This window comes from Rhinopithecus bieti, unplaced genomic scaffold, assembly GCF_001698545.2.
Source record: "Rhinopithecus bieti isolate Rb0 unplaced genomic scaffold, ASM169854v2 scaffold_25396, whole genome shotgun sequence".
Classification (NCBI taxonomy): Eukaryota; Metazoa; Chordata; class Mammalia; order Primates; family Cercopithecidae; genus Rhinopithecus; species Rhinopithecus bieti.
This window is the reverse complement of record NW_016812016.1, coordinates 1,806,535-1,822,104: the sequence shown is the minus strand read 5'-3', so window position 1 is coordinate 1,822,104 and position 15,570 is coordinate 1,806,535. Positions and strand designations below refer to the sequence as shown.

The 15,570-nt window shown below is 40.8% G+C and overlaps 1 protein-coding gene across 1 annotated transcript in view; it reads right to left on the bottom strand.

The window, feature by feature from the left end:
* Positions 1-15,570, bottom strand: part of KIF16B (kinesin family member 16B) — a 316,846-nt gene that overhangs the window by 263,417 nt on the left and 37,859 nt on the right. The window contains exons 2-3 of the mRNA XM_017895492.1: positions 8,061-8,130; positions 5,794-5,907 (exon numbers count right to left, since the gene is read on the bottom strand). Of these exons, the coding sequence (XP_017750981.1) occupies positions 5,794-5,907; positions 8,061-8,130 (184 nt within the window). The remainder of the gene's footprint in view (positions 1-5,793; positions 5,908-8,060; positions 8,131-15,570) is intronic.

The following is a 15,570-nucleotide window of genomic DNA, read 5'->3' as shown; positions in this document are numbered from 1 at the left end:
GAAATTCTCACTGCCAGCACCGCAGTCTGAAGTGGACCTGGGATGTTCGAGCTTAGTGGGTGGTAGGGCACCCACCATTACTGAGGCTTGAGTAGGCGGTTTTCCCCTCACAGTGTAAACAAAGTTGCCAGGAAGTTCAAGCTGAGCGGAGCCCACCACAGCTTGGCAAAGCCCCTGTAGCCAGACCGCCTCTCTAGATTCCTCCTCTCTGGGCAGGGCATCTCTGAAAGAAAGGCAGCAGCCCAGTCAGGGGCTTATAGATAAAACTCCCATTTTCCTGGGACAGAGCACCTGGGGGAAAGGGCGGCTGTGGGCGCAGCTTCAGCAGACTTAAACGTTCCTACCTGCCAGGTCTGAAGAGACCAGCAGATCTCCCAGCACAGCACTCGCGCTCTGCTAAGGGACAGACTGCCTCCTCAGGTGGGTCCCTGACCCCCATGCCTCCTGACACCTCCCAGCAGGGGCTGACAGACACTTCATACAGGAGAGCTCCGGTTGGCATCTGGTGGGTGCCCCTCTGGGACAAAGCTTCCAGAGGAAGGAACAGGCAGCAACCTTTGCTATTCTGCAGCCTCCACTGGTGATACCCAGGCAAACAGGGTCTGGAGTGGACCTCCAGCAAACTCCAGGAGACCTGCAGCAGAGGGCCCTGACTGCTAGAAGGAAAACAAACAAATAGAAAGAAATAGCATCAACATCTAAAAAAGGACATCCACGCAAAGGTCACCAACATCAAAGCCCAAAGGTAGATAAATCCACAAAGATGAGGAAAAACCAGTGCAAAAAGGCTGAAAATTCAAAAAACCAGAATGCTGCTTCTCCTCCAAAGAATTACAACTCCTTGCCAGCAAGGAAACAAAACTGGATGGAGAATGAGTTTGATGAATTGACAGAAGCAGGCTTCAGAAGGTGGGAAAACAAAGTCCTCTGAGCTAAGGAAGTGTGTTCTAACCCAATACAAGGAAGCTAAGAACCTTGAAAAAGGGTGAGACGAATTGCTAACTAGAATAACCAGTTTTGAGAAGAACACAAAAGACCTGATGGAGCTCAAAAACACAGCACAAGAACTTCATAAAGCATATACAGGTATTAATAGCCAAACAGATCAAGCAGAAGAAAGGACATTAGAGATTGAAGATCAACTTAATGAAATAAAGCATGAAGACGAGATTAGAGAAAAAAGAATGAAAAGGAATGAACGGAGCCTCCAATAAATATGGGACTATGTGAAAAGACCAACCCTACCTCAAAGTGATGGAGAGAATGGAACCAAGTTGGAAAACACTGGCCAGGCTATTATCCAGGAGAACTTCCCCAACCTAGCAAGACAGGCCAACATTCAAATTCAGGAAATACAGAGAACACCACAAAGATACTCCTCGAGTAGAGCAAAACTCAAGACACATGATCATCAGATTCACCAAGGTAGAAATGAAGGAAAAAATGTTAAGCGCAGCCAGAGAGAAATGTCGGGTTACCCACAAAGGGAAGCCCATCAGACTAACAGTGAATCTCTCAGCAGAAATCCTACAAGCCAGAAGAGAGTGGGGCCAATATTCAACATCCTTAAAGAAAAGAATTTTCAACCCAGAATTTCATATCCAGCCAAACTAACCTTCCTAAGCAAAGGAGAAATAAAATCCTTTACAGACAAGCAAATGCTGAGAGATTTTGCCACCACTAGGCCTGCCTTACAAGAGCTCCTGAAGGAAGCACTAAATATGGAAAGGAAAAACCGGTACCAGCCACTGCAAAACCATACAAAATTGTAAAGACCATCGATACTGTGAAGAAACTGCATCAACTAACGGGCAAAATAACCAGCTACCATCATAATGACAGGATCAAATACACACATAACAATATTAACCTTATATATAAAAGGGCTAAATGCCCCAATTAAAAGACACAGACTGGCATTTTTAATTAGATAAAGAGTCAAGACCCATTTGTGTGCTGTATTCAGGAGACCCATCTCATGTGCAAAGACACACAAAGGCTCAAAATAAAGGAAGAGAAGAATATTTACCAAGCAAATGGAAAGCAAAAAAAAGCAGGGGTTGCACTCTTAGTCTCTGATAAAATAGACTTTAAGCCAACAAAGATCAAAAATTAAAAAGAAGGGCGTTACACAATGGTAAAGGGATTAATGCAACAAGAAGAGCCAACTATCCTAAATGTACATGCACCCAATACAGGAGCACCCAGATTCATAAAGCAAGTTCTCAGCGACCTACAAAGAGAATTAGACTCCCACACAATAATAGTGGGAGACTTTAACACCCCACTGTCAATATTAGACAGACCAACAAGACAGAAAATTAACAAGGATATTCAGGACTTGAACTCATCTCTGGAAAACGGGACTAATAGACATCTACAGAACTCTCCACCCCAAATCAACAGAACATACATTCTTCTTTGCACCACATCACATTTACTCTAAAACTGACCACATAATTGGAAGTAAAACACTCCTCAGCAAATGCAAAAGAATGGAAATCATAACAGACAGTCTCTCAGATCACACTGCAATCAAATTAGAACTCAGGATTGAGAAACTCACTCAAAACTTCACTACATGGAAACTGAACAATTCATCACATAAACAGAACCAATGACAAAAACCACATGATTATCTCAATAGATGCACAAAAGGCCTTCGACAAAATTCAACACCCCTTCATACTAAAAACTCTCAATAAACTAGGTCTTGATGGACGGGATCTCAAAATAATAAGAGCTGTTTATGACAAACCAACAGCCAATATCATACTGAATGGGCAAAAGCTGGAAGCATTCCCTTTGAAAACCGGCACAAGGCAAGGATGGCCTCTCTCATCACTCCTATTCAACATAGTGTTGGAAGTTCTGGCCTGGGCAATCAGGCAGGAGAAAAAAAGAAAGAAAGGGTATTCAATTAGGAAAAGAGGAAGTCAAACTGTCCCTATTTGTAGATGACAATGACTGTATATTTAGAAAACCCCATCATCTCAGCTCAAAATCTCCTTAAGCTGATAAGCAACTTCAGCAAACTCTCAGGATACAAAATCAATGTGCAAAAATCACAAGCATTCCTATACACAAATAACAGACAAACAGAGAGCCAAATCATGAGTGAACTCCCATTCACAATTGCTACAAAGAGAATACAATACCTAGGAATCCAACTTACAAGGCACATGAAGGACCTCTTTAAGGAGAAGTACAAACCACTGCTCAAGGAAATAAGAGAGGGCACAAACAATCCATGCTCATGGATAGAAGAATCAATATTGTGAAAATGGTCACACTGCCCAAAGTAATTTATAGATTCAGTGCTATCCCCATCAAGCTCCCACTGACTTTCTTGACAGAATTAGAAAAAACTATTTTAAATTTCATATGGAACCAAAAAACAGACCATATAGCCAAAACAATCCTAAGCAAAAAGAACAAAGCTGGAGGCGTCACGCTACCTGACTTCAAATTATACTACAAGGCTACAGTAACAAAACAGCATGGTACTGGTATCAAAACAGAGATACAGACAAATGGAACAGAACAGAGGCCACAGAAATAACGCCACCCATCTGATCTTTGACAACCTGACAAAAACAAGTAATGGGGGAAGGATTCCCTATTTAATAAACGGTGTCGACAAAACCGGCTAGCCATATGCAGAAAACGGAAACTGGACCCCTACTTTACGCCTTATACAAAAATTAATTCAAGATGGATTAAAGACTTAAACGTAAGACCTAAGACCATAAAAACCCTAGAAGAAAACCTAAGCAATACCAGTCAGGACATAGGCATGGGCAAAGACTTCATGACTAAAACACCAAAAGCAATGGCAACAAAAGCCAAAATTGACAAATGAGATCTAATTAAACTAAAGAGCTTCCACAAGCAAAAGAAACTATCATCAGAGTGAACAGGCAACCTACAGAATAGGAGAAAATTTTTGCAATCTATCCATCTGACAAAGGGCTAATATCCAGAATCTACAAGGAACTTAAACAAATGTACAAGAAAAAAACAAACAACCCCATCAAAAAGTGGGCAAAGGATATGAACAGACACATCTCAAAAGAAGACATTTATGCAACCAACAAACATATGAAAAAAAGCTCATCATCACTGGTCATTAGAGAAATGCAACTCAAAACCACAATGAGATACCATCTCACGCCAGTTAGAATGGTGATCATTAAAAAGGAAACAACAGATGCTGGAGAGGATGTGCAGAAACAGGAACGCTTTTACACTGTTAGTGGGAGTGCAAATTATTTCAACCATTGTGGAAGATAGTGTGGCGATTCCTCAAGGATCTAGAACCAGAAATACCATTTGCAAGGATCTAGAACCAGAAATACCATTTGGCCCAGCAATCCCATTATTGGGTATATACCCAAAGGATTATAAATCATTCTACTATAAAGACACATGCACATGTATGTTTATTGCAGCACTATTCACAATAGCAACGACTTGGAACCAACCCAAATGCCCATCAATGATAGACTGGATAAAGAAAATGTGGCACATATACACCATGGAATACTATGCAGCCATAAAAAAGGATGAGTTCATGTTCTTTGCAGGGACATGGATGAAGCTGGAAACCATCATTCTCAGCCAACTAACACAGGAACAGAAAACCAAACACCAGATGTTCTCACTCAAAAGTGAGAGCTGAACTATGAGAACACATGGACACAGTGAAGGGAACGTCACACACCAGGGCCTGTCAGGGGGTAGAGGGTTAGGGGAGGGATAGCATTAAAATGTAGATGTCAGGTTGATGGGTGCAGCAAACCACCATGGCACGTGTATACCTATGTAACAAACCTGGACGTTCTGCACATGTATCCCAGAACTTAAAGTATAATTTAAAAAAAAAAAAAGAAAGAAACAAGTTCTTTTTCATGGCCTACTTCTCGAGATGTCATTGCATGGATTACAACCCAGGCCAGGCAGGACAGGAATTCTTATCCCCATTTTAACATATGGAGACCTAAAGCAATGTATCTAAAGAAGCTGTCAACAAGCCAGGAAGAGGCCCAGTGATAAAGTCTGTGTTTTTCCTTCTATACTGGTGCTCCCCATTTCTAACCCCACTCTGCTCAAATACCCGGCTTTTCCCCACCCAGAGAAATATACTTGTCCCTCTGCTCACCTGAAATGTCTACATCAGTGTCTTGATAGGCTTCTGGGGGTACCTTTGTGTCTGTTCTTACCTGTCCACTTCACATCTACATTTTAGCCCTTAAAAGCCTACAGGCCAGGTTTCTTGGACAAATTCCAGCATCATTCTAGATTCTAGAAAGATTCTGAATGAAACATTCATTCTTTCTAGAATCCACTCTAAAACCTGTAATGATCCACACAAGCTGGGAACACATGACTTGGGTTTGAGGTTTCCTCCTAAATCCCCAAACTGAATAGCACTCAAGGTTAAGTGGCTTTTTTACTGGGCTTAGCAGCATACACATTTCCCCACAGAAATGCTTTCTATGTAGAGCTCCTTCTAAACAGGAACCATATCCAGGTTTTGAAACAAATTAAAAATTATCATCATTATGCTTAAAAGTGGAAAAAAAAAAATCAACCTTTTGAGAACTGAATTTTTCTCAGTCTTAAATAAATACTCCTAAATAACACTCAGAAAGTTAAGTTAGCAAAGGCTAGTTTTACATAAAAATTACATTCAGAAGGAAATTGGCAAGATATTTTAAAGAATTTTAGGGTAGGCATGTTTTTCTCAATGTGAAAATAAATCAACATAAATATTCTGAAAATATCATATACCATTTCTTGTGAAACATAATCTGGGCTTTTCGTATCAGCAGAATAAAAAGAAAAGTCATAGGTGAAGGTCTTGGTCCGTTCTCTTCCTGAGTCCCCAGTGCCTCCTTCTGGTATCTAGAAAGAAATGATTAGGATAATATTAATAATGTAAAGAGCACTGCCATTTGATCCAAACGTCCATGTTTCTACCCTGACTAAAAAGCATTTCATTCCTGCTGGCTTCTCTAAAACAATAAATAAATAAAATTGAAATATGAACTAAACTCCTTGCAGCAATCCAAGTTGCCTGTCATACGACCCAAGAATACTATTCTGACCTTTTTTTCCCACGATTAACTCCTAAGAACCCAACACTCCAGCCAGACTCTGTTTTTCCAGCTTCCGTGATTTTTATTTACTGTTCCCTCCACCTAAATCCACCAGAGTTGGGCTTTGCACAACTATGAGGGTGGTATTCACATAGATCATGGTAAGACTGGCACCTTCTAGAGCTGTATGATTTGGTGGCCTCATTGAAAATTCCAGGTCAGACGTCTCCTCTTTCATGACACTTCCCCTGGACACTGCATGGAGAAGTAATTTCTCCTACCTCCGACAGCCTAGACTCTTCCAGGACACACCATATTGTGAGTTTACTGCAGGTGTTTGCATGTATCTTGTCCCCCTTGCTATATGCTTAAAGTGCACCCCAAAACCATGTTTTAACATCTTCATATGCTCCCAAAGTCTGCTTATTGGACATATGCTGAATAACTTCAATGAGCACCATATTCTCCATGATCCACATATTATTAAAAAAATTATGGTTCTTATGAAAACACTAAAAGTCTGGGCATCTGTTCTGGTTACTGAAACATCAGATGATAAAATGTTTATAAAACTCAAAAAGCAACAGAGTAATAGAAGAAAACAGATTAATGCACAAAGAAAGGAGACTCATCCAGGGTCAGCAGTCTTTTACCAAAGTACTGTGAGCGTAGAAAGACACATGAAGGAAAGACAAGGTAATTACCAGCAGGGAATGGACAAGTGACAACTGGGTAGAAACATGAGAAGATGCGAGAGGCCAAAGGAAGGGAAAGAAGCACCGTGCAGGCCAGACAGAGCTGGAATGCACAAGGGTTGTGCTAAGCAGAAAAAGAAAGGCATCCAGTGGAGAATGCCTCAGGTAAAGGACATCAGTGCCTCAACGGAGGAAATCAAATGATCCAGAGGCTGCTCAGTTGGAAGATGGGAGCACTTCCCAGCTTCTATCATTGGAGATCAACTCGCACTACTTTGAAATTGGATCTCAAAGTACCCAGTCCTTTGAGCCACATATTAATAGAAATCTGCTCCTCAGATGTGAACAGGAGATGGATCTGACTTGGCCATGGAGCATCATGTCTCAGAAATCCAGACCTGAAAGTTAATGACAAATATCGAAGGAGAAAGGCAATGAACCCACAAAGTACTTCATTTCTTTCTTTCTTTTATTTTTTTTAATTTAAGATGGGATCTTGCTCTGTTGCCCAGCGTTGAGTGCAATGGCATAAACAGGGCTCACTGCAACCTTGATCTCCTGGGCTCAAGTAATCCTCCTACCTCAGCCTCTCGAGTAGCTAGGACCACAGGTGTGCACCACCCTGTCCGGCTCTGATTTCTTCAATATTAATTTTATACCCCTGTTACTCTCCTCAGTGAAAAGCATTCAGTGTCCTTTAAAAATTTCCCAACTAAATAAACAAACAGGATATTTTAAGTGCCAAAGGAGAAACCTGCCATCTTGAAAATATTTTTTAACTTTTTTTTCCAGAAAAGAAATTTGGTGATTTTTTTTTAATCTTTGCCATCCTGAGTTTTGAATAATAACACCAGTTCTTCTTCAAGGATTACCAAACATGATTATTTTCATTAAAAAATAGAAAAAAATCTAGGGGCAAAGCTTATTTAATGTTCACAGAACACAGTCAATTGCCAGGCTAAGTCCGTACCACGAGGACACAGGATGAAAATGCCCGAATTTGGGATAGACTCAGGAGCTCCTGGACCAGAGCAACGGCTTGGATTTGGCTTCCAGATCAAATAAAGCCAGGGATGGGAAAGGAAACAGGATCAACTCTTCTGCTTCAAGACTGAGCCCAAGCCAGGTGCAAGTTGACGTGGTTAACTGCACTGGAAAGGAGGGTGTGGAAACAGCAGACAGGCTTTATTTACCCGTAAGTCATCCCCACAGTAAAGCAATCATGGGGCTCTTGGAACTTAAGCAAGGCCAGGTCACTACTTGCCTTTAAGTTTGTGATTGTTGTTTTGCTTTTCTCCATCTGAATAATGAACTTGGCCTCCAAGTCCTTTTCCCTGCAACACAAATAATTCAGTAGTGGTTAGAAGAGAAAACATTATTAAAAACAAAACAAAACTAAACCCATTTGTTTAATTTACTTTTTACATTAGGAGTTTATTTTTCAATGGCATCTGAGGAGCAATCCCGGACACCACTCCTTCCAAAACCTTACTAATATAACATGAAGATACGCAAAATGATGCCACCATCAACAATTATGACTGATACAGTGTGTTGTTAAACCCTGAAAGAATTTCCAATTGTAAGCCAAAGGAAGAGTAAATGAAATCACAGACACCACAATGGGCCAAGACTCACCAAAAAAAAGCAGCCCCACTCACCTTGTTACAAAGAGAAAGATACCTTAGCCCCTACACAAGATGCAAACCAAAAAGAAAGCTGGAGTGGTGACAAGCAGGTGCTGCTTCCAGAAGCAGCCAGGGCACTGCTCCCTCCTCCTACCTTCTTTCTACATCTGTTCAGAAACTGCATTTCTCAGAAAACAGCAGAACAGGAGGACTCCTTAAGAGTACAGTTCCCTAGAATAAATGACCATACATTTACCCAATGGAGTGTGACGCCACTGAACAAGGAATGAGGAAGATCTCTATATCCTGTTATAGCGTGGCCACTGGGATATACTGTTCAGTGGAGACAAAAGATGGAGAAAATCTATGTAGAAAAATACAAATTATATTTTAAAACTTTTTTAAAACCTATGTATTTTTCAAAAGGCTACCTAGGAGAAAAAGGGAAATTGAGGATAAGGATTTGGGGCGGACAAGGGAAGTGGACAAGGATAGAAGCTAGATTTCTGCAAATATACTTTGATCTGGAGGTCATCTTTAGAATGATAAAATAATTTATGCAAAATGAAACAAAAATTTTAAAAAACAAGCTAAAATTCAGAAGTAAGTTGAAGCAAATGAATCTAGTTGTATACCACAGTGAGAAATTATTTCAATTATGACTCTACAGAGGAATCTGACTATACTGTAATGAGATATATCCTTAAAAAAAAAGAACTACAAAGAAATCTTAAACCATTTTTAGTAATCATATTTTTGGTGGTAATGTAAGTGTCATTATTCTGAGATTTCTGTCTGTGTACTGCGGGACATTACAAGAGTAATTATGTTGGTGCCCTAGAGAACCAAGATTTTTGAAGTGGCTGAATGAGATACAAACATAAGTTTGATGAGGTTAAGTAAAAACTGTAGTCCTGGCCGAGCTACAGTTGGCTCACACCTGTAATCTCTGCACTTTAGGAGGCCGAGGCGGGCGGATCACCTGAGGTCGGGAGTTCAAGACCAGCCTGACCAACATGGAGAAACCCCATCTCTACTAAAAATACAAAATTAGCCGGGCATGGTGGTGCATGTCTGTAATCCCAGCTACTCCAGAGGCTGGGGCAGGAGAATCGCTTGAACCCAGGAGGCGGAAGTTGCAGTGAGCCGAGATCGCGCCATTCCACTCCAGCCTGGGCCAACTCTGTCCTGGGAAAAACTGTAGTCCTGAATCTAATTGGAAGGAGTAGCAGAAACTTCATCTTTCATCCAAAATTAAAAAAACAAACAACTCCCTTGCTTTGTCCATTGAAAAGGCCTAGAATCTTATGCTCAAATTACAGCCTATAAATACCATTTTCCACTAAAATAAGTCAGGGTTCCTTGGAGAAGTGACTCAGTCCAAATATTGAACCATTTCCTCACACAATAAAGCAGGAACACTAACACAGGTCACTAGGGCTGTGGCGGGCACCTTGTAACATGGCTCCCAATGATCGCCCGGTACTCACACCCTGGTGTGTATGATCCCTGCCCTTGAGTGTGGGCTGGACCTAGTGAGTCACTTCTAATGACTACAACCCAAACACACCCAAGTGATGGTCTGTCACCTCCCAGGCGGGCTTTCAAGACTGTGACTTCTGTCTTGCTGGCTCTCTCTTCTCCCTTCTCTCTTAGAGCCCTGGCAGTGAGAAAAGCCAGGGATGACAGAGTGAGGACCCCTGTGGACAGACCCAGCCAGCAGGAAACAGGGGCCTACCAGCAGCACGCCAGACAGCCTGGCAGGGCACGCTCCCCAAGCCCACACAGGGACATGACGATGAAACATGTCTGGGCAGCCGCCTGGCACCCTGACTGCAGCGCTAGGGGAGAGCCAGAGTCAGAAGACCCTGCTAAACCCCACCCAGATTCCTGACCCATAGAAACTCTGAGATAATACAGGCTGCGTTTTGTTGTTGTTGTTGTTGTTGTTGTTTGGGTTTTTTGAGACAGAGTTTCACTCCTGCCGCCCAAGCTGGAGTGCAGTGGCATGATCTCAGCTCACTGCAACCTCCACCTCCTAGGCTCAAGCGATTATCCTGCCTTAGCCTCCCAGGTAGCTTTGACTACAGGTACGCACCACTGCACCTGCCTATTTTTGTATTTTTTGTAGATGGAGTTTTGCTGTATTGTTCAGGCTGGTCTCAAACTCCTGAGCTCAAGCAATCCACCCGCCTCGGCCTCCCAAAGTGCTGGGATTACAAGCGTGAGCCACTATGCCTGGTCAATACACACTGTTTTAAGCCCCTAAGTTTTGGGGTAATTTGTTATACACTAAAAGAAAACTAATACAACAACCCTGTCAAAAGGACTCAGGAACCAACCTGCATAAGTTCCTGCTGCCCAAAGTTGAGAAATCTAGGCAGCAAAAAAACTAAAAACCAACTGAAATACATAGATATTTAAGCACATAAACTCATAACTTAAAAATAAAAACTCAATGGTCCCCTCTGAAGGATCAAAGGATCTGTCTCATTATTTTGAAAACGTTAAAAGAATCAAGCATTTATCTTGCATTTCCAAAACTATCTGTACTTCAAGTAACCCAATAACTGTGAAAGAAAGTTTCTCCTTTAGAGATATTCCTGCTTAAAAAAAAAAAAAAAGAAGGAATAACAAAATTAAAATATCATTTCGTCACCGCCGGTGAATTAATGGCTCTAGGGAGGGACCACCAATGGTTACCAGGCCAGCCGCTGTGAAGTACCAACGCCACTGCCCCAGGGTTCCTGTCCTTCCCTCACAGGGATGGCCTGGCTCTGACCTAGAGCTGCCCTACAGGGAACCAGCAGCAAAGACAAGTGTAAGTGGGAATATGTCAATATCCTTAGGCAAGGGAATCAGCAAAATCCAGCCTATGGGAAAGGCGGCAGGGTAAATGACCCAGCATATTCCAAATTATGACAAATTGCAAAGAATATAAAGATGGAAGGGAAATCTAAAGCTAAAAAAGACATTAAAAACATATCAACCAACTGGATCCCAATTCAAACAGAAAAAGCACTTTAAAAATTGTAACCATTTGGGAGGCCGAGGCAGGCGGATCACCTGAAGTCAGGGTTCGAGACCAGCCTGGCCAACATGGCGAAATCCCACCTCTACTAAAAAGACAAAAAACAGCCAGGCGTGGTGGTGGGTGCCTGTAATCCCAGTTACTTGGGAGGCTGGGGCAGGAGAATCGGTTGAATCCAAGAGGGAGAGGTTGCAGTAAGCCGAGATCATGCCATTGCACTCCAGATTGGACGATAAGAGTAAAACTCTGTCTCAAAAAAAAAAAAAAAAAAAAATTATAACTTACATAGGGAAATGTTAACACTGACTAGATATTCGATGATATTAAGGAATTATTACTAATATTGTAGGTATGATAACAATATTATGACTTTAAAAAAAAACCTTTTAGAGATACATATTGAAATATTTACAAATCAAATGATATGCTGCCTGGGATTTACTTTAAAGTAATCCAGGTATGGGGAAACCAGCTAAGGGGTAACATCTTGGCCAGCTCAGATGAAGACAGACAAAATAAATATCAGTTGTGAACAATTAAACCCAAAAAGCATTTGCAGTAAACACCATTCAGGAACTACAGTGGATTCCCAGGGCCAAGTTTAACATTTCCAAGCCTGAAAAGTGCTTCCACTCCAACCCACCAGGAGTTGGACAATTCCATTGTGGACCCAAAAGTAAGAACTGCTTCAAGGACACCCCATATTCATGTGGCTGCAAAACAAATACTTCATAAAATTAAACCTTTCCTACAGCATTCAACTACCAAAGCATGTCCTGCTCAACAAGAGAACAAACCACCTGGGTTTACTTATATCACAGACAGTCACCTCTAGATTCCTCCCATTCCCACAGCGGGTCATTTCTCAGTCAATCACTAACCTAATGTGTCTAGAGCTTTCATCTTACAACCACTATTATCAACAAATACCTCTCATGAACACAAAATTATCCAGCTACATAGAAATATTAGAAGTAATCGTGGTATTGCTCATATTGACTCATCAATTCTTGCCTATAAAATGAAGTAATGTGGCTCATACCATGCCCACTACTCCTGCTGGAAGCCAGAGACTCCATAATTCACCATCTCAGAACCTCACACCTTTGGAGCAGCTCAATTCAAAGGGCCCTCCCACATGATCATGTATTCTAACCTGCAGGTAACCAGGGCAGTGTGTTCCTAGTTTTAAATTAACATCCATTCTATAAAAGCACTAGGAGAGATAATGACTGAAAGACTGTTACACAATGACTGTCTTTTTATTAGCCACTTCTAAAATGAAAACGGAAGATGCAGGTAGGTTTCAAAGGTTTCACAACCTCCCTGAAATCCTATGCACTGGGATGAATGGGTGGGAAAGGGGATGAGGAGCAGGAGGCAGGTACACTATTCTAAGGGTCCACAGCTTTCCTCAGTTTCTCAAAGAGTTCCATCACCCTAAAAGATAGGAATCCCTGCTCTGACCCTTAATGCTCAAAATATGCTCCAGGAACCAGCAACATCAGTGGCTCCAGGGAAGCTTGACAGAAATGAGGGTTCTCAGGCCCCACCTAAAACCTACTGAATAGGAACCTACATTTTAACAAGAACTGTAAATGATTCTGATGAACATTAAAATTTAAAAAGCACTGCTCTGCTGTTGTACTTAATATGACATAGTAATAGATGGGTATTAGGTTTACCCTTATGAAATAAACTCTACAATATTATCTACTTCTTATACTGGGAAACTCACTAGCCTTTGTTCTTTGACTTTTAAGTTTTATTTTTAAAATCACGTGACAGAATATGGATGGATATACCATCAGTCAGCTAATACTGTCTCTGTTCTCTGCTCTTAAGTTGTAAGTGGCTTCTGACCAAGAGCAGTAACTGCTGACATAATCTGATGAAAGATGTCATGTGAATGTCATGACACTCCTCATTCTCACCCTACCAAACCATGAGTGAGTTTCTAGCCCTTTCTATTCCCAGACTGTGTTTCCCAATGTCAATCTAAGGCTATAGCCAGTAATTTAAAGTCATATCAAAAAATAATTACAGGTCATCAAAATTAAGATGGAGGCCATCTGTTTCAGAAAAGGAATTTCACAAATAATTTCCTAGCTTGATTCCTTCTTTAAGCATAAAAACTGAAAGTTTGAAAGAAAAAAAAAAAAAGTGGCTGGGCCCAATGGCTCCCGCCTGTAATCCCAGCACTTTGGGAGGCTGAGGCAGGTGGATCACAGGTCAGGAGTTTGAGACCAGCCTGGCCAACATGGCGAAACCCCATCTCTACTAAAAATACAAAAGTTAGCCGGGCATGGTGGCGGGCTCCTGTAATTCCAGCTACTCAGGAGGCTGAAGCAGGAGAATCACTTGAGCCTGGGGGACGGAGGTTGCAGTGAGCTGAGATCATGCCATTGCTCTCCAGCCTGGGTTACAAAGTAAGACTCCCGCCTAGATGAAAGAGCCAAGTTTCATTTCAAAAAAAAAAAAAAAGGATCTTTAATCTTATTCTTAGTATTTATAACAAAGATACTGGCTAGAGTTTTAGCCATAAAGAGCAAATCTCTTCCTAGTTCCCGAAAACACTTATAGAAAAGCCAATATATTTTTTACTGTTGAGTTCCTTGTACATTCTGGACATGAGTCCCCTATGAAATGAGTAGCTTACAAAAATTTTTCCCTATTCAACAGGTTGTCTCTTCACTCTGTTTCTTTTGCTGTGTAAATGTTTTTTCGTTTAACATAGCCCCTGTCTATTTTTGGTTTTGCTGTCTGTGCTTCTGAAGTCTCACCCATAAAGTCTTTGTCTAGAACAATGTCCTGAAGAGCTTTCCCTATGTTCTCTTCTAGTAGCTTTGTAATTTCAGTTCTTACATTAGTCTTTAATCCACCTGGAGTTGACTCTTGTATACTGGGGTAAAATGATATCTCTTTGTGAGGTCACTGTGAGGTCAGTGAGAGAGGGAGGTCGTGTTTCTTTCTTCTGCATGTTCTTATCCAGTTTTCCCAGCATCATGAAGAGAGCCCCAATGTATGTTCTTGGCAGCTTTGTCAAAGATCAGTCGAAAATACGTGGATTTATTTCTGGGTTCTCTGTTCTGCTCCATTGGTCCATGTGTCTATTTTTATATAATACCAATACCATGCTCTTTTGGTTACTACAGACTTTTAATATATTTTGAAGTCAGGTAGTATGATGCCTTCAGCTTTGTTTTTGCTTAGGGTTGCTGAGGCTATTCAGGCTCTTTTTTAGTTCCATAAAAATTTTAGAATATTTTTTTCTATTTCTCTGAAAAACAATGTTGGTATTTTGATAGGGATTGCACTGAAATTGTAGATTGCTTCGAGCAGTATGGTCATTTTAACAATATTAATTCTGATCCATGAGCATGAGATGTCTTTCCATCTGTTTGTGTCCACCTCAATTTCTTTCATCAGTATTTTGCAGTTTTCCTTGAAGAGATCTTTCACCTTCTTGGTTAAATTTATTCATAAGTATTTTTCTTTGGTAGCTATGGTAAATAGGATTGCCTTCTTCATCTCTTTCTCAGTTATTTCATTATTGGTACATACAAATGCTACTGACTTTTGTAGGTTGATTTTTTATCCTGCAACTTTATTAAATTCATTCATCAGTTCCAAGAGTTTTTAGGTGAGGTCTTTGGTTTTTCTAAATATAATATCATGTCATCTGCAAGGAAGGACAATTTGACTTCCTCTTTTCCAATTTGGATGCCTTGTATTTCTTTGTCTTGCCTCACTGCTCTGACTAGAGCTTACCGTACTATCTTCAATACGAGTGGTGAAAGTGGACATCCTTGTCTTCTTCCAGTTCTAAGAGAAACAAATTTCATCTTTTCCCCATTCACTACAATGTTAGCTGTGGGTTTGTCATATATAGTCTTTATTATTTTGATAACTAATCCCATTAAAAACGGGCAAAAGACATGAAGAGACATTTCTCAAAAGCAGACACACAAATGACCAACAGATAATATGAAAAAAAAAGCTCAGTGTCACTAATTATCAGGGAAATGCAAATCAAAACCACAAAGAGATATCATTTTACCCCAGTTAGAATGGCTATTACTAAAAAGACAAGAAATAACAGATGCTGGCAAGCA